Here is a 21,953-nt window from a genome sequence, read left to right on the forward strand (position 1 = left end):
AGATAGGAGCACTGGGGAGATGGCTCCTGCTGACTTGCGCTATCTCATCACTAAAGCCCTTCCCCAGGGATGCAGTGGGCCTTGTGAGCAAAAGGCATCCCCGACACCTAGGGGAGCTCGGTGAGCATCAGGGAAGACAAACATTGGTGACAGCCGAAAGGTTCAATACCTAGATAAGAAATTCTCATTTGAAAGGAAGTCATTGCAATCATCCTTCCCTAGCTCTTGCTAGTGAATGAGTTTATAAAGGATGAAACTGTTGAAGACATTTAATACACATCCAGAATTTACTACATAAGACAGAGCTACTAAATAAACTGTGGTCACCAAGCCTTTGCAATCTCATAAATAGAAGAGATTTACCAAACTACCTGTATTTTTAGCCTCCTCTTTCTCTGGTAGGTTATAAAATATCAAAAGGGAGTAATCACATCTCCCTGCCTATGAAACTGGTCCTTACCGTGAGTTGATTTGTAGTTACTGTTTCCTTGTTTCTATGGCACTTTCGTCTTAGACAGAGGGGAGGGAGGCTGAGGTGTATCAGCTTTCCTCTGGTGACACGGGGACCCCTGGGACCTACAGCCCCGTGGCCCCACTCAGCTGCATTTCCTCCCAGGAGGTACAGGCCCTCTGGAACCTTATTTGGTGCCTTTTAGCATTCTCCCATTACCTGTCAGGGGCTAGCCATTCTCATCTCTTCCTTGTCTTAGAAAGGGAAATGATCTAGATTAAGAATTACATGTCTTCCCCTCAGAAATTGGCAAGGGGGTGGAAAGTGAATATGATATTTTAAAGATTTATTTGAAATGATATTGTTCATAACTGAATTTTATTCCAAAATCCATGGTCTTTGCTCATCATGAGACATGTCCTGTGTAGGGAGGATTGTCTTTGCTCTATTTTTCCTTTTTACCATCATTACTCTCATTTTACACGGACCCGATTTCAGAGGTGAAAAATGACTACAGACTTGCCATCGCAGTCGTGCAATACTTCGACGCGTCACGCGACGTACAGTAGAAGAAAGAGTGTTTTGGAAGTTGGTTGGATTCTAGTCCGCAACGAAATGATTTTTGGGATCTTTGCCTTAAACACATCTAACAGACATCTCTCTCTCTCTCCCAGCCACAGCTATTGCAAATCCAATACTGTCCTTCTTAGATGTTAAACGGATTTTGTTTCAAAAAATCACCGATAAAGGAGATGAGTTGAAAAAAGCCTTTCAGCTGCTCGACACCAGTCACAACATGACGGTGTCAAAGAATGAACTGAGAAGAGTTATCACAACCTTCCTGATGCCTCTCACGAGAGAGCAGTTTCAGGATGTCCTGGCTCAGGTACAGTATGTACAGTGACTTAGAATAACCCAGCTATGGGGGCGCCTGGGGGGCTCAGTCGGTTAAGCGTCTGGCTCTTGATTTCAGCTCAGGTCATGATCTCAGGATCGTGGGATCAAGCACCCCCACCCCCGTCAGGGCTCCATGCTCAGCGGGGAGCCTGCTTGAGATTGTCTCTCTCTCTGCCCCCCCTCTGCTCTTCCTCCCACCAAAAAAAAAAAAAAAAGCCCACTGGGGTGCCTAGGTGGCTCAGTGGGTTAAAGCCTCTGCCTTCGGCTCAGGTCAGGATCCCAGGGTCCTGGGATCGAGCCCCGCATCGGGCTCTCTGCTCAGCAGGGAGCCTGCTTCCTCCTCTCTCTCTCTCTCTCTGCCTGCCTCTCTGCCTACTTGTGATCTCTGTCTGTCAAATAAATAAAATCTTTAAAAAAAAAACCAAAACCCAGCTACGGACAAGTTGGGGTCAGTTACTGGAGTGTGAAATCCGTTCTGGCTTTCCCCCTTGGCAGTTCCAAATGAGCAGATAAAGTTTTATTTATTTTTCACAATTTAGTGAAATTCTGGCAGATGTGGGATGATCAGCATGAGTGTGGGTCCTATTTTGTGTGGAGCACTGGTACGGCTGCTTGCTTTCGTTTTCAAGGCTTCCATATAAAAGTAGTTGGTCGGCTTCTATTTTGGAACTTGGTATTTTGGCATTTGTAGCCAGTGGTTATTGAGCACCTACTGTATGCTGGACCCAAAGCAGAGTGTACAGACACGGGCCTGAGCCTGAGGAGGGTCTGGTCCAGTGAGACATGTTTGGAAGTGTTGGTAAGCGTGGATGTTAGACAAGCGGGAGCTGTCTAAAAATGGGGTGGTGGTCCAGGAAGGCTTTGGGGGACGAAGGGGTGTATTTAGTCAAGTTTTGACCGAGGGGTGGGTATTAGCCGGATGAAAGAACGGAAGGACATTAAAGGCAGAGAGACTAATAGTACAAGTGACACTCGAATGCCTGCATCAGCGTGGCTGTTTGTTCAGGGAACTGGGTCGTTTGTACCTGAAGCGAGGGGATAGGCGTCAGGTGTATAGCGGGGCCAGTCTTGAAAAGGCCCATCTAAGAGTTTGGCCTCTGTCCTAGAAGCTGTAGGGGGCACACACGCGTCCACACACACGCATGCACTCACACACAGAAATCAACATATTTTTACTCATTCATTACTTCTTAATCCGTCTGGCATTCCATAGTATTTAAAAGTCTGTTTCCTTCTAGAATTTGGTGACCGCCTCAACCCAACCCAGTTTCCTTACTTTTACAACACAGACCTTACGTGTCAGGAAAATGGACAGCCCAGGGAATTTCGGGTATTCCTGAATTCCAGTCAAATTCAGGGGCTGGCACTCTCCTTCCTTTCACTGATTTAGGAAAGAAATATTTGTAGATCTCCTTGTTGTTTTTTCTTGAGCATACCATGGTGCTGGTTCAAGGATTTCTCTTCCTTTAATTTGCTTTTTTACTGCATTTGAGATTTGTAGCCATTATTTTTATATATTTATTTTATTTCATCCTCCCTGAGACATTTTGATGTTGTCCTAAGGCCCCTGAGGTTCTGTTTATTTTTTCAGTCTTTTATTTCTGTTTTTCAGATTGGATAGTATCTATTGATCGGTCTTCAATTTCAGTGATTCCTTCTTTGCGTCTCTGTTCTGCCATTAAGCTCATTCAGTGAATATTTAATATTAGATGTGGTGTTTTTCAGTTCTAGAATTCCCATTTGGTTCTATTTTATAATTTCTATTCATCTGCTCATATTTCCTGTTTTTTTCTTCAATTTTGAGCATATTTAACTCATGAAGCGTTGTTAAAATAGCTGCTTTAAAGTCCTTGAATGATAATTCTAATATCTGGGTTGTCTCAGGATTGGGTTGCATTGATTTTTTTTTTTTTCTCTTAACAGGCAAGGGTCACATTTTTCTGGTTCCTCATGTTTGAGTATATTTGGATTTTATCCCAGACCAGTGCTGTCTAATGGAAATATAACACGAGGGGCACCTGGCTGGCACAGTCAGCAGAGCGTATGACACTTGATCTCGGGGCTGTGAGTTTGAGCCCCATGTTGGGTGTCAAGATTACTTAAAATCTAAAAAGAAAAGAAATGTAATGTGACTCACATTTATAACTTAGAATTTTCCAGTAGCCACATGAAAAAAATTAAAAAGAATTAATTTGAATAATATTTTTATTTAACCAATATAGCCAAAATATTACCCTATTTCAATGTGTTACCACTATTAAAAATTGACAATAAGTTATCTTGCGTTCTTTTCTGTGTACTCAGTCTTCAAAACCAGATGCATACTTTACAGTCGAATTCGGCTCACAGTGGAAATACTTGATGTCTATTTAGATTTCATAAAATATATAATTAAAACGCTAGATTGACATACCGAGTTGTTCCAAACATACTTAAAACTTTTCCGATTGCTGAATTAATTTAAAAATGTAAATTAATTAACAACGACCAAAGGAAAATCCAGTTCATTAGTTGCCCTAGCCACACTTTAAGGGCTTGACAGCCACATGTGGCTGTGGCTGCATGTTAGACGGTACAGGGCTAAACGTTACGAATTTGGTACTGTGGAGACTAGATTCTGTTCCATTCCTCTGAAGACTGTTGACGCCTCTGCTTTGGCACAAATTAACCTGCAAACCCTGCCTTGCCTGTGGTGAGCAGTTGCTTGCATCTCATTGGCTCTTTGGTCTCTAGGTGGGTCTTTTTTTAGTCTAACCTGTATAGCACATGCCCACCTGCTTTGGGCATCGCTGGAAACTCAGACGGAATTTATACACAGAAAGTGGATCTCCTTCTCTGTCTCTCTGATTGGAGATTTCACTCACATCCTTAGTGACTATACTTGCTTTGGGTTCTGCGTACCAGTTCTTCAGGCCAGAGAGACGATGGGTTTTCTTTTGGGGTTTTAGCTGCTCTTTGCTGGTGAGTGACTGTGGCTTCCTCTCAGGCTCAAAGCCATGATGAACAGGAAACTCCCTTCATACTCGTCCCTTTTTCTGTGTTTTGAATTTCTCCAAAGTCTTCTTGTTTTTGTTCACTCTCCAGGGCCTTTAGATAGTTATTATTATTTTGTATTTACCAGAATTTAGAGTTGTTTTCTGTAGAAGTGGTCTGTTATGAGCTGTCTCTACCACAGCTTCTTTTGCTGATCATTTTTAAAAGCAACCACAAAGTTACAGAGAAGTTGGAAGTTTGGTGGGAAGAACAAATTTTTTCCTGAACCATTTGGGAGTAAAGTGGCTCCATCACCCCAAATATCTCAGTGTATGTGTCCCTCAAACAAGAGTAGCGTTCTACATGACTGCAGTCTGACCATTAAAACATGCATGTTAGCACGAACTCACTGCTACCATCTCAGCCCTGGGACCCAACCCTGTTTTGCCAGTCGTTTCATGCATGTCTTGTAATGATCCAGGTCAGAACATGAACTCCAAGTGCCCTTCAGTCAAGAAGAGTTCTCAGCCTTTCCTTAGCTTTCCTGACCTTACCACTCTGAAGATTGCAGAGGGTAGCATGTCCCCTGCTTGAGTTTATCCGATGGTTTCTGATGTTTATCGGATGACTGGGTCCAAGCTTGCATCTTGGGCAGGAGGATCGCAGAAATGCTGTATTCTTCTCATGGCAACTTATTGGGTTGCACACAATTGTAGTTTGTCCCATGAAAGCTCATGTTGACTTTGGCCACTTGATTAAGGTGGGATCTGTCAAGCTTTCTCATGGTAAGGCACTCTTTATCCACTTTGTAATTAATAAGCATCTTGTGGAGAAAATTTGCAACTATGTGAATATCCCATTCCTTACCAGACTTTTAATTTATTCATTTGTTAAGATTACCTATTTGATTAAGTGGTTATGCTCCATTGTGTTAATTATGTATTTTGACTTTTAAATTGTCTCTAATGTGACCAGTAGGGAGCCCCTTCAAGCTGGTTTATGTGTACTTTTGACATGCCCCCATCATTCTTGGAGCACTTCCTTGCTTTCTGATATAAGACATTCCAAACTCATCTGTTCTTTCCCTGCTTTGGTCCTGAAATCAGCCATTTCTCCAGAAAGCTCTGGTTCCCTTCAATGGAAAGATATTCAGAGTCCAGAATCTGGGCACTGGGACTGCCCATTGCCATTGGGATGGCACTCCAAGCCTCTCTCATTGAGCAGAGTTCCAGGGGATACGTGCCCACCCCGATATAAATGTACATTTGTGTCCACATTTATTTCTCTATCAGCTTCTCCATGTATTGAAAACTGTGAGTTCACACCAGTACTGCCAGTTCTAATCCTGTACCTCAAGGTTCTTTCCAATTTTCTTGCTTTTCGTATTTGTAATTATCTATTCAGACAATGAGAAACTTGCCTTCTATTATTCTTAATATATTTACATATTCGATCTCTCTCCCTGGTATGTGATCATCTCCCATCCCCAGCGCTCTACCCGGCCATGTGGATGCTGTACAGCTTCACCCGACTTTGGTCCCATCCCACTCTGGACTCCCATGGCTCCCCCCAGCCTGGCAGACACTGTTTTCTTCTGTTGCGTCAGACTTTAGGACCTGTTAGGGAACAGGAAAGAAAGGAAGAGGAAATAAAGGGGAAGAGCTTTTCTCCTTTTTAAAAGAAGTTTCCCATTTCTTCACTTAAAAAATTTCACAAATAATACATATTAATGATTTCACATGTCACTTTTTTTTTTTACTGTAGCTACATTTTTATTAGAAATTGTATTAAGATATAATTTATACATAATAAAATTCATTTCAAAATTTACAAGTTACTGGTTTTTATACATTCTGGGTTGGGCAACCATCACTAGTTCCAGAACATTTTCATCACCCCCAAAAAGAAACCCCACACTTGTTAGTAGTCACTCCCCATTTCCAGTGCCCCTGGTCCCTGATAACCATTAATAGACTTTCTGCCACAATAGAGCTGCCTCTTCTGGACATTTCGTGTGATGGAATAATACAATACATAGTCTTTTGGGTCTGGCTTCTCTCACTTAGCATCGTGTGTTCGAAGATCATCTATGTTGTAGCATAAATCAGTGCTTGCTTCCTTTTCGTGGCTGAGTCACATTCCGTGACATGCCTAGACCACCTTTGGTGTTTTTATCATCAGTTGATGGACCTCTGGGTTGTTTCTCCTTTTGGACTTTTGTGAATAATGTTGCTATGAAAATTCATGTACAAGTTTTTGTGTGGACATAGGTTTTCATTTCTCTAAGGTACATCCCTAGGAGTGGAAATTGCTGTGTCCTATGGTAGGTAATATTCTCTCTCTCTGCGTTTTTATTTAAATTCCAACTGGTTAACCTACAGCGTAGTATTAGTCCCAGGTGTGCAATTTAGTGATTCAACCCTGACACACAACACCCGCTGCTCATCACAAGTGCTCCCCTTAATCCCCATCACCTGTTTCCCCATCCCCATCCCCATCCCCCACCCACCTGCCCTCTAGTAGCCATCAGTTTGTTCTTTAGAGTTAAGAGTTGGTTTCTTGGTTTGTCTCTCTCACCAGCCCCCCATTGCTCCTTTGTTTTGTTTCTTAAATTCCACATATGAGTGAAGTCATATGGTGTTTGTCTTTCTCTGATTGACTTATTTCACTCAGAGTAATACTTTCTAGCTCCATCCATGTTGGTACAAAGGGCAAGATTTCGTTCTTTTTTTGATGGCTGAGTACTAGTCCATTGTGTGTGTGTGTGTGTGTGTGTGTGTGTGTATGTGTGTATACGTACCACATCTTTATCCATTCATCAATCCCTAGATACTTAGGCTCTTTCCATAATTTGGCAGATAATGCTGCTATAAACATCAGAGTGCACGTATCCCTTCAAGTAAGTATTTTTGTATCCCTTGGGTAAATACTTAGTCGTGCAATTTTCTGGTCATGAGATAGGTCTATTTTTAGCTTTTTGAGGAACCTCCTCACGGTTTTCCACAGTGGCTGCACCAGTTTGGATTCCCATCAACAGTGCACAAAGGTTCCCGCTTTCTCTGCATCTTCCCCAACACCTGTTGTTTCTTGTGTTGTTGATTTTAGCCGTTCTGACAGGCGTGAGGTGATCCCTCACTGTGGCTCTGATTTGCATGTCCCTGATGATGAGTGCGACTGGTAATGTTCTCTTGCTTTTAAAGAACATTTGTCCTTGCAAACATGGCATCAGTTTCCTCATAAGCTTGATTTAAGCGATGCTTTATTTATACCAAATGGAGAGTTAAGATATTTTTCCTGCTAATGTCTCCCTATATTCATGATCTAATGTTAATTTAAAATTTTGACAATCTTCCCAAGCTAATCAACTATGCAGGAAGAGGAAAAGTACAGAAAATGTGAAATGTGTATCCGTTTTTAAAAGCTACATCTGTTTTTAAAAGAAGTCACTGAGAACTGTAGAGCTTCAGAGACTTTAAAAAACAGGTCCCAGTGGTCTGAAATAATAAGCGTGAGTTTTCTAGAACCTGGAGCTCCTGTGACCCGTGAGTAAACCAAGGAGGCTGGAATGTGGTGCATTTTCAGGAGGCTGAGTTCACAGGAATGAATGGCAGGGTTTCTCTTTCCAGTAGCTGGAGTTCACAGTGTCTGTGTGTGACTTTTCTAGATCTCTTACCAACAAATTCCTTTCCAATAGTGTACGTAAGCCTAATTGGAAACCTATAAAACTGGTAAAACACTTCATGGGAATTTCACACTTCAAATTAGAAAAGAATTTTCCAATTATAGTGAATTCACTTTAGCTTTAATTTTATTTTAAGAACCATGTCAAAAATGCTTGAATGTCAGAGTGTTTTGATGATTGATCAGGGCACAAACGATGAGGCATCGCTTGTAATCCACCCTGCACCTTAGTTTCTGTTCACGGTAACGTGAATTAAAAAAAAAAAATGTGGCTTCAGTCTCTGAATGTTAATAAAAATTTTATAAGAGGAGCTGAATTGGCAAAGAGATTCCAGAGAAGAAAAGCAGAGTTCTGTTCTGGTCCCCGTGGTTGTGCTGGGCTGGGGAGAGAGATGTCTTTGAAGACGGTCATCAACACGATGGATGCTGATTTAAACACTGGCCCCCTCCACCCCAGTCTCAGAATTTGCTTTTAGTGATTTCTCTTTGGACGGTTATGATTTTTTTTTAAAGATTTTTATTTATTTATTTGACAGAGAGAGAGATCACAAGTAGGCAGAGAGGCAGGCAGAGAGAGAGGGGGGAAGCAGGCTCCCCGCCGAGCAGAGAGCCCGACACGGGGCTCCATCCCAGGACCCTGAGATCATGACCCGAGCAGAAGGTAGAGGCTCAACCCACTGAGCCACTCAGGCGCCCCGAAGGTTATGATTCTGAAACAGCTTTGCCAGAATCACAAATATTGAAGACACGAGGTCTTAGCAGAGCCTCTCCTTTTAGACTAGATTCTTGGGTTGTTTAGGGGCTTAGCTGTGGAGACTGGACTTTGCAAAAATGTATCTGCCGCATTAGAATTTTCGTTAAACGATAAGTAACGACGTGAAATGTGACAATATGGTCAGTAGGTTGATGGGCTTTCTCTCTCTCTCTCTCTCTCTCTCTCTCTCTTTTTTGGAGGCAGAGTGGTTAGTACAGGGGAGATGGGCTCTGGAGGCATTTGATGGGAATGGCATGCAGGGAGGTCACACCTCTGCTCCACGAACGGTGGCAATGGCCTCACCCTCAGGATCTGGTTTTGGGGCCAGATGAGTTCACGCGTGTAAAATACTAGCGGTAGCGCTTGTGGCCGTCTCCCGAGTATGGGGTCAGTAAATGTGCGTTTCTTCCCCTCCTCGTGAAGTCTTATACCAAAACCATGAGGGCCTCCGGTCCCGGAGCAGCTCATGGACCCTGTTCTTGCCCTTCTGCTGTAAGGCTAGGGAAACTGGGAGGTGCCTACCCAAAATTACATCTGCTACAAAACCCCCTATCTGAAGTGGAAATCATGGATGTTCTTTCCAGGACGCGGTTCGTGAAAGCCCACCCTGTGAGCCGCTGTCTCTCTAGCCCCATTTCCCAGTTATATGTATTTTAAATAGTAAAAAGAAGCTTGTACTTTGGGGAAGACTGAGATAACCATGCCCTGCATTGAGGCTGGAATTTTAAGGGCTAAGTGAACATTGCATGGACGTGGGAGCCATTTGGCTGTATGGGAAATGGTACTTTGCGTATTTGTATATGAAGCTTATTAAAATATATCTGTATTGATTCTGTACTTTAACTTTAGTTTCATAATCCTTTTGGGGGGGGAGTCATTATTTTCACTTTTTAAATATTCTGACTTTTTATTTAGAAGTAATTTCAGGGGAGCCTGAGTGGCCCAGTTGGTTGAGCGTTCTACTCTCGGCTTTGGCTCAGGTCCTGATCTCGGATCATGAGACTGAGCCCCATGACAGGTTCCACTCCTAGGGTGGAGTCTGCTTGAGACTCTCTCTCTCTCCCCCTCTGCCCCTCCTGCTCATGCTCTCTCTAAAACATGTAAAGAAATCTAAAAAAAAAAAAGAAGAAGTTATTTCAAACCTCCAGAAAATTTTATAGGAATAAGGATAGTATAATTAGTACCCATATGGCACAAACAATACCAGTATACACTTCACCCAGATTTGCTGGTTATGAACATTCAGCCTCATTTTGCTTCTGTGATCTTTTGTTACCCACGTGTGGTATGTGCGGGTGTTGCAAACAGTTGACAAGATACGTACAGTGTATACGTAATTTTTTTTTCTGAGCGACTTGAGAGGAAATTGATCATGTGTACTTAAGTGCATATTCCCTGCGTATAAGAACTATTCTCTCGCAGAATCACAGTACAGTTATCAACATTAGTAAATTAAACACTGAGGTCATTCTTTTATGTAATCTATGGTCTGTATGGACCCACTGGCCCCTGTAATGTCCTCTATAGAATTTTTCAATTTGAAAATGGCTTTTTTTCTACAGAAAGTTCATATGACATTCAGAGGATAAAATTGTATTGTGACCTCAGCCTCTTGGGGAAAAATATATTCTAATATATGTGACTCTATTTCAGGGGCACTTGGGTGGCTCAGTCAGTTGAGCGTGTCTGCCTTTGGCTCAGGTCACGATCCCGGGGTCCTGGGATCGAGCCCCACGTCAGGCTCCCTGCTCATCTCATCCAGCGTTCTGCTTCTCCCTCTCTCCTTGCCCCCCCCATTTGTTTTCTCACTCTCTATCTCAAATAAATAAAGAAATAATCTTAAAAAATGTATTTCTACTAATTTAACTTTATTTCTTAGATTGAACAAGATTTCAGATAATTTTATAGACAACTGGTTGACCTTTAATTGAGCACAGACTGGCATTCTGGCATTTAGGCTGCTTGTAGCTGGTTTTCCGGGGACGCGAGTCAACTCAGACACCGGGGTGAAGCGATTGTGTTTCCTAGAAGGCCCATCCCGCTAACAGTATCCTGCCTTCCGCCGCGAAATCTCCCGTGCTGTCTGCTGCTGGGATCTGAATCCTCTAACCGGCCGTCTGTCTGCTTGTTTGAATGTAGGTCCCCCTCACCAGCTCTGGTGCCATCCCGTATCTTGAATTCCTGTCCCGGTTCGGTGGCATGGACCTACATATAAATGTCATAAAGAAGTAAGTGGTTTTTCTTTTCTCATATGAAAATGCGAAATTTGGAATGATGAGAGAGGGCGTAAGGTCAGGACAGCTAATTATGTCCGCAGATCTATATGGCAGAGGCGTTGGTAGAACCCGTCCATATAGAATTGAATGTAGTTAATCCTCAGTCAAAAGGTTATTTAAAGAAGACTTTTAACCTCTATTTCAGATAAAAGAAAGAATATTGTATTGAAAACCAGATTAACATATTTTATATGCAGTGTATTTCGGATTTGGAAATAATAAATAATGATCAGTAAATAATAAATAAATAAATAAAAAGATGCAAAATTTAAATTTGTTCATTTTTATTTCATTTTTAGTGGCTTTCATTGGAAAGTGATCGTGTTTTAGCAGCTAGAAAGGAAATACTTTTTAAAAGTTTTATTTATTTATTTATTTTAGAGAGAGCGAGCGCACACATGAATGGGAGGGGTTGAGGGAGGGGGGACTCTCAAGCAGAGTCCACACCAAGCAGGGAGCCTGACGTGGGGCTCCATCTGAGGACCCTGAGATCACGACCTGAGCTAAAACCAGGAGTCGGACACTCAGCTGACTGCGCCACCCAGGCACCCCAGAAATGACATATTTTTTGAAGAGACTTTTGTATGAGCTCCTTTGTTATCCCGTAACTGTAAAGTATGCATGGGGCTCATTTGGTTTATGAGCTGAAAATGGAGACTGTTAGAGTATGAATTCTCACGGCTCTCTCACCGGAAAGGTCTCTGATTCTAGTGTCTGATTTGGAAAGACCATATTAGTAAAAAATTACTCACTTAGGTTATTTGACTCTAAATGAATAACCTCATTTTCTCAGGAACAGTATAATAGTTAAATTAGACCCTGAGAAACTAGCAGATTTTGGTATGATAGCTTTCATGACTGAGTCTGTCGCAGACACCATATAGGTGTGAGAATTCGTGCAGCAGTGGGGAGGGGGAACGGGTTTAAGTTTCAGTTTTATAAGACGAAAAAGTTTTGGAGGAGAGGTGTTGTACAACAGTGTGAATATACTTAACAATACTGAACTGCACACTTAAAGATGATTAAATGGTGAATTTTATGTTACCTGGGTGGGTTTTTGTTTTTGTTTTTGTTTTTTTAACCACAATTAAAAAAAAAAAAAGAATCAATGAATCAGTACAACAGCTCCAGCAAGAATGATGGAGTACATGTCCACAATGGTCCAGTGGTCAGGGACTTCTCTGTGCTCCGATTAGTTAATGACCTGTAAATGGTTGGCTGAGATAACCTCCAGGTTTATTTGAAAGAATGACTAGTTGTTTTATAAGCTGTATATTTGTGCTCTTAACCTAAAACAAACCCCATTTGTGATAAGGTTTTTGGGTGGACAGTAGCCTAATTCGAATATTCTTTGTTGAAAAAGCTAAACAACTTGAAAAACTGAAAGCAGGAGTAGTCTTTGTGTGTGTGTGTGTGTGTGTGTGTTTTCTATACCTTTAATTGTGAAACATTAGTCTAATAGTTAATTTGAGATGAAAAGGATCACAAGCTACTTCTTTATAAGAAGCTAAATATTTTAACTAAATTTGAAAGATTCAGCTCATAACTGACTTAACTCACGGGGCTGAATTTTCTTTACTGCTGGAGACGATGCATTGTAGTGAGTGAGCACTGTTCCTCTGGATGACATGGAAGGCTCTGTGCACAAACAGCTCTGCCACTGGAAACGACTAAAATAACCGATAAAAGGTAAAATGTATACATACATTTTCCTTCACGAGTGAGCTGCCAAGAAAGTCGGTACTCCCCTAGAGATGGAATCGGGAGAAGGGAGCATTCTATCCAGCCAGGTTTTGCCTTGAGAATATTCGCTAAATCCTGTGAATTTGTGTTTCAGTTTGGCTGGCTGTTTGGAGTAAAGGGGACAGGGGACAAAATCTAGAGGCCTGGAGGCGCCTAGGTGGCTCAGTAGGTTAAAGCCTCTGCCTTCGGCTCAGGTCATGATCCCAGAGTCCTGGGATCGAGTCCCGCATCGGGCTCTCTGCTCAGCAGGGAGCCTGCTTCCTCCTCTCTCTCTGCCTGCCTCTCTGCCTACTTGTGATCTCTCTCTGTCAAATAAATAAATAAAATCTAAAAAAAAAATCTAGAGGCCTGCCCTGGGTGGGGGGAACTAATAGAAGACTAGTAGATATAAAGCTGGGACACCTGAACCCTCACATGAGGATAGGTTACAAATCTAAATCTGCCTCCCTAAATGGCACAAGGAAACCTACCTACTGTCACCTATTTTCACGCTGGTGTTGGGTGACTAGAGGGCACAATTGTGATTGTAAGTTAGTATTTACCCAAGTCTGCCCAAAACAGTGCTACCTGCGTGGCCTGAAAAGTCTTAGGCTAGGAGTTTGCTTAAAACTGGTGCAGGGCTGGGTATGACCTGTAGAGGACTGTGTTTGGGTTCAGCCCTCACAGAATTTCCACAGACAAGTGCCAAGTAGTATCAGGCCACACACACGAATCACTGAAAACATATGAAGAGACAAAGAATGAGGCCCACAAATCAGTAGAGCTCCAGAGGGCCTGTATCTAGTACAGATATCCAAATACATGAATCCCGCAACCATCAGATCTAGAATCTGAAACCATGGTAGTGTGCTCAGAGAAAGGAAAGCATGGACGCCTGGTATAAACACGAAATAAGAGGCAAAAAGAAAAAAAAGATTCAAAGAAGTACAGAACAGAACTTCTGGTAGTGAAAGATACGATCATTGTGGCTATAAAATCCAGTGGCCAGGTGGAGAAAGTGGATGAAATGCAGCTGAAGGAAGCATTAGTGAAGTGGAAAGTAGGTCTGAAGCCGTGATCCAGAAAGCCACACAGAAGGACAGAGAGATCGAATATGGTGGATAGGTCTAAGAGACATGGAGGGGAGAGAGAAGGCCTGGGAGGTTTCTTACCGGATTTCCAGATATTTAGGGAAAAGGATAGGGAGGAACCAATATTCGAAGGGATCTTAAGCCGGATGGATGGACAGAAACCCCCGTGTAGACACGTCACAGAGAGACTGCAAATATTCGGCATCGACCTCAGCATCACAGAGGGCAGTAAAGTCAGTGAGGTGACGCGCTGGGTTCACTTACGACTGACGCTTGGGCCAAGGCTGATGTCCCAGGTGTGAGACCGTGGGACAGTCTCTCCCACACACTGGGAATGGAGTATTTGCCAGCCTAGAATTGGTAAGACTGAGATCTCGTCCTGTGGGAACACTGGAACCCTTTCCTTCTTCTCCCCATAGTAGAGGCTCAAGCACTAATGTCAGGGAACATTAATGTGGGGACCCCACACTAATGTGGGGACAAGGAGAAACATGTGGCACCTTTGCCTGCGTTCAAGGTCGCCTTTCGGCCAGATCCCTTCTTTCTTCATCCTGCAAAGCGTGCCTCTTACTTGTATCTGTGCGTGTGGTACTTTCAGCGGAAGGAAAACGCTCCGGGACAGACAGTAGGAAGCAATGCGGGCAACAAGAGGGCAGAGAGTGTGGGGTTAGATCCAAACATGCCCGCTGATCTCGGAAAGCACTAAGGACTGGGAATAATGACGACTTTGGGAATTTAAAGATAGGATAGAATTAAAATACATGACAGTAGCAATATATATGCTGAGAGGAGGGACCAGAATGGAATGTTCTAGAGTTGTCACCTTGTCCAGAAGGAAGATTAAAATTTTTTGATTAACTTTAGACTTTGAAAAATACACAGGTTAGGAGCACCTGGGTGGCTCAGTCGTTCAGTGGCTGCCTTTGGTTCAGGTCATGATCCTTGGGTCCTGGGATCGAGCCCCACATCAGGCTCCCTGCTCACTGGGGAGCCTGCTTCTCCCTCTCCCGCTCCCTGTGCTTGTGTTCCCTCTCTTGCTATTTCTCTATTCTATTCTATTTAAGGTTCCAATAAAACCTTAAAAAAATAGAAAAATACACAGGTTATAATTTCCAGAGCAGCTGTCATAAGATTAAAAATGGAGTGACTGATTCCCAATTACAGAGGCAGACAAAAGGAGTCATAAAAACGGGATTGATGGAAAGGAAGGCAAGAAGCCGCAGAATAGGCAGAACAAATAAAAATCCCAAGTATATCGGTAATTGTAATAAAGGTTCCACTTAAAAGGCACAGACTGTGTGATTAGATAAGAGATAGTAAAATCCACGAAGAGAAGAAACTACATGTTTACAAGTTTATAGAACCTACAAGTTTATAGAACCTACAAGTTCATAGACAGGTTGCAGTGGAAGGGTTCAAAGACATACCATTCCAAAGAATACTCATCTCAAGAAGCTTGTGTGGCTAAGTTACTACCAGATAATGGGCTGTGTCTCCTGAAGGAGGCGCTGAGATGGAGTCAGGGGAGATAGTGGTGAAGGGAAGGGGCCCCGCATGCGCTCGGGCAGAGCGTCTTCCTGCGGCTGCGGAGGGACGGGAGGGTGAGATTGGGAGCGAGGCCACCAGGCTCTGGACCCAAGCTGCTGTCTCTTCGGCTGATGGTGGCTACACAGGCTTTTTCTGATTTCTGTTCTTTAAATCTTATTGCTAAAAAGGGTCATGCATCTAGTCAATATGTAATTAAAAAAAAATTACTGCATTTAAAACAGAATCATAAGGCTGGATTCCTGGTGAGTTTCCACCTCGAACTTGGGCACTTAACCCTCTGACCCTCAGTTTCCTCCTATGTAAAATGTAGTTCATTTCTGCTTAAAATGCCCCGATGGCTTCCCCTTGCCCCCGCAGGAAGATTCCTTATCATGGCTACAGCACCAAGGAATGGCGTCCACTCCATCTCTGAACTCTCCCCGGCCTCCGCCTCGCTGGGCGGGCTCTGGTCTCCCCGGCCAATTGACAGCAGCAAGGCTGGCATGTGCTGAGCTCCGGCCCCCTCGGCTTCATGCCGCTGTGTGCTCTCTTTGCTTTGTCCAGAGAGCTTTTCCTTCCAGTGGATCGCTCGTGGCTCCTCACCTGGTGTGTCTCTCCTGGCTTGCTCCAAAGAGGGGCTTGGAAGCAGTTTACAGATGTATGGATAACCCCAAATAAAAATAGTTAATTAAAGCAGATGGCCCCAGGGGCGCCTGGGTGGCTCAGTTGGTTGAACGTCGGACTTGTGATTTTGGCTCAGGTCATGATGTCAGGGTTGTGAGATCGAGCCCCACGTAGGGCACCGTGCTCAGTGCCGAGTTGGCTTGAGAGATCTTCTCTCCCTCTGCCTCTCGCCCTGCTCATGTTCTCTCTCTCTCTCTCATAAATAAATAAAACCTAAAAAAAAGTAGGCAGAGCCAAGGGGATGGTGCATGCCTCCAACAAGTCCTTCACAGAGTGGCTTAGCTTGCCCCCTGGAATGGACTGGGAACCCCTCAGAGGTCAGAACAAAGTGTAGCAGCAGGGGGGCTGGGGTGGGGCCATGACCCGCACCTCTTCAACACCCGTGACCTTTGTCTCCCTGTCTCCTTGTCTGCAACGGTGGCCCCTGACCCACACAGTTGTCGTGAGGATGAGCTCAGACGGGGCCGTAGGAAGTGTTCCTAAGTGTCAGCTGTAATCACTCCATTCCCATGCTACCCTGGAGAAGGAATAAATGTCATTTTTCATGTTATGGATGAGGAAACAGAGGCACAGAGAAGCTAAGGGCTTGGCCCAAGCCCCCTCTGCCGGCGGACAGTGGTGCCTAAGAAACACCTTGCATTAGAAAATACATAATTTAGAAAGCCTTATCATTTTGATCTCTACATGTCCTACATAAGCATTTATTCAGTTAAAACATAATAATGCAAAGTTTCTCTTTCTCTTTAAGAGGAGGTGAGAATGAAACGAGTTGCAGTCGGACAGTAAGAGAACTTGAGACCCAAATAGGAGAAAAGGTAATCGAGATCTTTTCAAATCCCCCCACAACCCTCTGCGTCCAAATCATTGTTAGCAGAGGTAGATGAAGCTGAATGAGCCACATCTTGTCGTCTGTGCTCTCGCGTCAAAGCCGGCTGACGAATAGATCCCTAACAAGCCCGTGTGAAAGCTTGTATGCAGATGACTTGCGCTGCCTCGCCTGGTGTCTCTTTGGATGAATGACACCAACAGAAGTCCTGGAATATTAATCGCTTTTGTATTAATTTTAGATCCCTAGTGGTAGGCCTGCCCGTTCTGGTTTTGTCTAAGACTGAAGCAAAGGATCTCTTTAGAAGGAGAAAACTTCTGCATTTTAGCAGTGAGTGCCGGTCGAGAGCAGCGTGGTAAAAAAAATAACCAGGAAAACTCAGAGCGATGTATATTTAAGTAGTGAGTAATTTAGCCACAGAAGCTACTACATGTGTTTGGAAGAAGAGCCCATAGCCTTGTCCCTCTTTGCTGATAATGGTTAGACATCGTCGCCCACAGCCAGGGAGCGGGGAGATGCTGCGGCTTTCGGGGGGTTGGAATCAGACCCCTTTTAAAAATGCACTTGAGCCTGTCAGTTACACAGGCAGTCTGAGACTCATGATTCAATTTACTCGATTCAATATGTTGGTTTGAAATGTGACAAATTTCCTTTCCTTTTTGAACTCCTCCGAGATTTTCATACATTTCAAAATAAAAAATAGCCAGAAATCCACAAAATGTTTGTCTGAATTTCCCTGGCTGATGCCATTAACACCAGAAAATTCATCTTTATGTGATAGTTTTTTAGCATTATATATTCCTAAAAATCTGGTTTGACTATATGTTAGTAAGAACCCTGATGTAATTATTTGCTTCTTCTATTGTGGTTCATGGGTTAAGCTGTAAGAAATATGTGATGTGATTGATATTATTTATGGTTCATCTTTAATTTGTCTCTCCCTAAACTGTGTTAATTGTGAAATACTCCTGGGAAATTCAGCCATTTATGACAATCATCGTATCAACGTAAACACCATCATGGGTCAATAATGCATCGTTTCAGTGAGTGTGGTGTGTATGGACCTCGGCTGGGATGGTAAATTACCTACGAGAAGGCTTCCATGAGGAAAGCTACAAGGGAACTCCACCACTAGTCATCCCTTCTTCTGACTCCTCTTTTATTCCGGACCCCCCCCCCCCCCGCCCCATTCCTCTTCTCCATGGGGGTAGCCCTTGAACTGGTTAAGAGTTGAGCTGTCAGCGGGCTTACACAGCGCAGCTTTCAAGCAGCTTCTGGGGAAAAGGCTGAAGAGGGGTGATTGAGGAAGTGCTAGACCCCAGGGCGGCGGGGGTGGGGGGCGCGGGGGCATGTTCTGTGCCAGGCTTCCTAGCCAGCGTCAACTGCAGCCCCGGTTCTACCCGGGACCCTGACTCTGGCCAGGCAGGTGGTGTAGGACAAGACTGACCTTGGGACTGTTAAAAAAACAAAACTCAGCTGAGTAAATCTGAAGATCTAATTGACTTGATTAAGCGATTCATGAATTGAGCAGTACCCCATGAAGCAAAGTGGAGGGGGGGTGCGAGGAGATGTACAAAGGGGTGGGATTTTATAAGGAGGGGGGCCAGGCAAGAAGGGTTAGCAAAAGGAAAAGGATTGTTTCAGGCCAGGTCACCTTGCCTCAGTGAGGAAAGTGGGGGAGGACAAGGGGTCTCATTAGGTGGATTACCTCATCTTCCTTCGGGAGGGGTGTGGGGGGAGGGGGAGTAGAGAGGGCACACGTGACGAGATTACCTCACTGGAGCGACCAGCTGATTCCAGATTGATTGGCTTTAAGTTCCAGTCCTGGAGAAGCCGAGACTTAAGCCTTGGTTTGCCATGCCGCAGGCAAGTGACTCTATGGAGAGTCTGTAGCTTTTCTTTTCAATGGGATGGGGTCAGATCTGGGTTGCCATCTTGGAGCTCTGCCCTTTACCAGCCTGGCAGCCTCGACAAGTCCTTGTCACTGGGTTTCTTCATCCACTGGTGGGAATAATAACACCCACCTGGAAGTATAACCGAACTCAAGGGGTTTGCTGCTTGGAGTCCGTCACACTGAACACAACCTTTGTTGAAAGCGAAGAACTCGGTATAAAACCTGTTCCAAGTAAGGAGACCATGTGTGCCCACTACACACGGTCTCCCTGAGGGGTTCCAACAGGAAGCTTTTAGTCCGCGTATTGAGGGCAAGGGCAGGGAGCGCACTAGGCACTTCTGGCTCCATTGCGCATGCCTAGTGTGTCAGTGTGTCCGTGCATTTACATAGGATGCCCCCCCCAAAATGGCGGAAAACTCTGCCCACGGGAGGGGATCCTAGTATTAATAATGAGCTAAAGGTGACCAGGACCACTCGGGGGCATCTGCGTAGGTCCCCAGCTCCCAGTCCAGCTCAAAGAGGCTCACATAAAGGGGTGTCAGGCAAGACACATCTGGCAAGGGGCTCTTGGGTGAGACGCCTAGTTGAGCATCTCCTTGGATGGAACTGTTGCTTCTGTAAACAAAGCACGTCCCTTCCCTGGTTCTGTCCTTTCCCTTCCTCCCTTCTGTTGATAGCTTTTAGCCCTCTTAGTGACTTCCTGTTGCATCCTCGTTAACCGAAGTGCTGTTGTGTGGCTTAACACCACGCAGTATAGAACACCTGGAACAGCTGGGAAGTGCCGGCTCTCACTAGACGATCATTACTGCAGCTCCCTTCGAGCGACAGGTAGGGACACCAGTGAATCATCCCTTCCCACCCACTCCCAAAACAAGCAGAACAAACCAGATACCCTCACTTGTTTGCTGAGTGTAGGAGCGTATTTCCAGCTGAGACGCTCGTCCTGCAAACACTGCCCACACGAGCATTGGCGACGGGGACGCGTACCTGGGAGCTGTTAAAGGAAGGCTCTCTTTAGACATGTGTTGTCATTGCCGGCTGATCTATACGGTCTGGGAATGGAAGAACGCTCATTATTTCGTTTTAAATATAAGTCCACATGGCTTGCTAGAGCCAAGAATGCATGCAAATGTCTCTGAATTTTGGGAGCCAGACTTTGCTAAATGTATGTGTCGTCTAGCCTTCCTAAACCAACAAATAATGAGCAGTTGGCACCCCAGACCTACCAAACCCCAGTGCTCGTGCTTCCTGATCGTTCTCCTCTGCAGGGAGCTTGGTCTGATGGCTGGTTCCTTGGCCTTTCCCTTCCTCGCACGCACTTAGACCCTCCTGTGTAGCTTCACAACCCCGCTCATTACCCAGTCGCATCCTTGGGCTCTCTGAGCCTCGTTCTCTCTTGTCAGTCACGGGCTGGGGGCCAGCCTCAGTGGTCTCCAGGTCCCAGCTCTCCCAACCTATGGTGACTGCAACCCACGGCTTCACGTGAAGAGGTTGCTGTCTGATCCTGTGGGGCTCTGTGAGGCCAGGGAGTTGTGAGGACATCTTCTGGCTCTAGCTGGTCCTGGTACTCAGCTGGTGCTGCCCTGGGTCCCGGTCAGGAGGCACTCGGAGTCCCGTGCTTGCCTTACTTACGCTCACTCCCTTGGCCCTTTGCTCCCCCTCTGTGCCATGACTTGGCATCTGCTGGACGGGTCCTTGAGTTCTCTGCGCTTCCCATTCTCTGCTCTCACGGTCTCCTAGTGAAGCAGAAGCATTTAGTGGGAGTCAGGCCCAGCTGGCTGGAACCCAGCCCCTGCAGCCCCACCAGGGGACTTTGGACAGGTGTCTCACTATTCTGACTGTCCTCATCTCCAAAGCGGAGACAGCAACCACTCAGGGTAGTTACAAGAATGAATGAGAATAAGAGACCGGAGCCCCTTGGCGCCCAGTAGATGCCCAGTAGGTGTTAGTCTCTTCCTCCATCTGTGAGTGGGTGAGGCCGGTTGTCAGGCTCTTCTGAAACCCCTCCGGTAGTTGGCTTCACTTGCCCCCAGGCGGCACTACCTCCGCTGTGCAGGCATTGTGTTGCTCTGCCCTGAGAGAAATAGAAAACCCCCTACCCGGCTCGCTGAGACAAGATGGCCTTGCTCATCTCACCTGAGAAGCCGGAGGGAGCAGAGATGTGGGGTCGACTCACTCATGTCCCCGCTGGTCACCAGGATGTTGTTACCATTCGGGCTTGACATGCAGGTACTGTGATGTCAAGTTTTTTTTTCCAGATGCTATTTCTTCCAATATGACCCTATAAACATGGGGAGACTTTTCTCCTGACTCACAGCCAAGAAAAATGTCCCACACCCAAACCAGTCATTGGCAATGACGTTGGTCTCCGTGAGCAGCCTGAACCAACCCTGATTACTTCCTGGTGCCTTGGCCCCCTTCAGGCCACCAGAGGGTAGATATCGAAACAAAATGGAAAATGGAGGGTTTTGTTAGAAGACAGTAGGGGTGAGTGGATTTGCAGAAGGCGACCAGCAGCATCCGCTTCAGCCTCCCACAGAAAGGATCCCCCTAGCCTTAATCCTGTGGACACTGTAATTTTTTGGATTTTGCCAGCTCTATAAGTAATAGCACTGGGCACTTACTAGGAGCTGCTCTAAGTGTTTTACTGTGTTAACTACTTTCCGGGAGAACCCCTCAAGGCAGGTGCCATCCTTATCCCACGTTGGTATGGAAGAAACTAGAACAGAGGGTGAGCATTTTGGCCAAGGGCACCCAGCTGGTGGGCAGAGAAGCTGCAAGTCCTGCCTTGGCACCTTGGCTCCAGAGTCCTGGCCCTCAGCCTGGGCCACCCTGCTTCTCGGAGGGCCCCTTTAGGGAAAGTACCGAGGCTCCCTTCGCATTCAGCAAATGTAACTTTGTTATACTTGTAGGTGGACCCAGTCCGTCATGGAAAAGTCACACCTTCACCGCACGCACCGGTGGCCTCTTTTGTCCGGACCGCAGACTTGTCCCTGCATCCATGTAGCATCTACTTCCAATGGGCATTTGGGAGTTTCCCTTCTCTTCCTCGTTCTGACATCCTTCCCTCTTATACTCCTTCCCCCCTTGGGGAAGTCCTTGGGCTTTTATGCTCCCCACCTGTCCTGCAGGTCCCCAACTTCTTCCCCCAGCCGGCATAGGGTAAGCGGAAGTGCC

General features: G+C 45.1%; 1 protein-coding gene across 1 annotated transcript in view; it reads left to right on the forward strand.

The window, feature by feature from the left end:
* The window catches only part of EFCAB6 (EF-hand calcium binding domain 6), a 226,274-nt gene that overhangs the window by 25,404 nt on the left and 178,917 nt on the right, over positions 1-21,953 (forward strand). The window contains exons 5-7 of the mRNA XM_046010713.1: positions 1,126-1,337; positions 10,896-10,984; positions 16,805-16,871. Of these exons, the coding sequence (XP_045866669.1) occupies positions 1,126-1,337; positions 10,896-10,984; positions 16,805-16,871 (368 nt within the window). The remainder of the gene's footprint in view (positions 1-1,125; positions 1,338-10,895; positions 10,985-16,804; positions 16,872-21,953) is intronic.

This window comes from Meles meles, chromosome 7 (genome assembly GCF_922984935.1).
Source record: "Meles meles chromosome 7, mMelMel3.1 paternal haplotype, whole genome shotgun sequence".
Classification (NCBI taxonomy): domain Eukaryota; kingdom Metazoa; phylum Chordata; class Mammalia; order Carnivora; family Mustelidae; genus Meles; species Meles meles.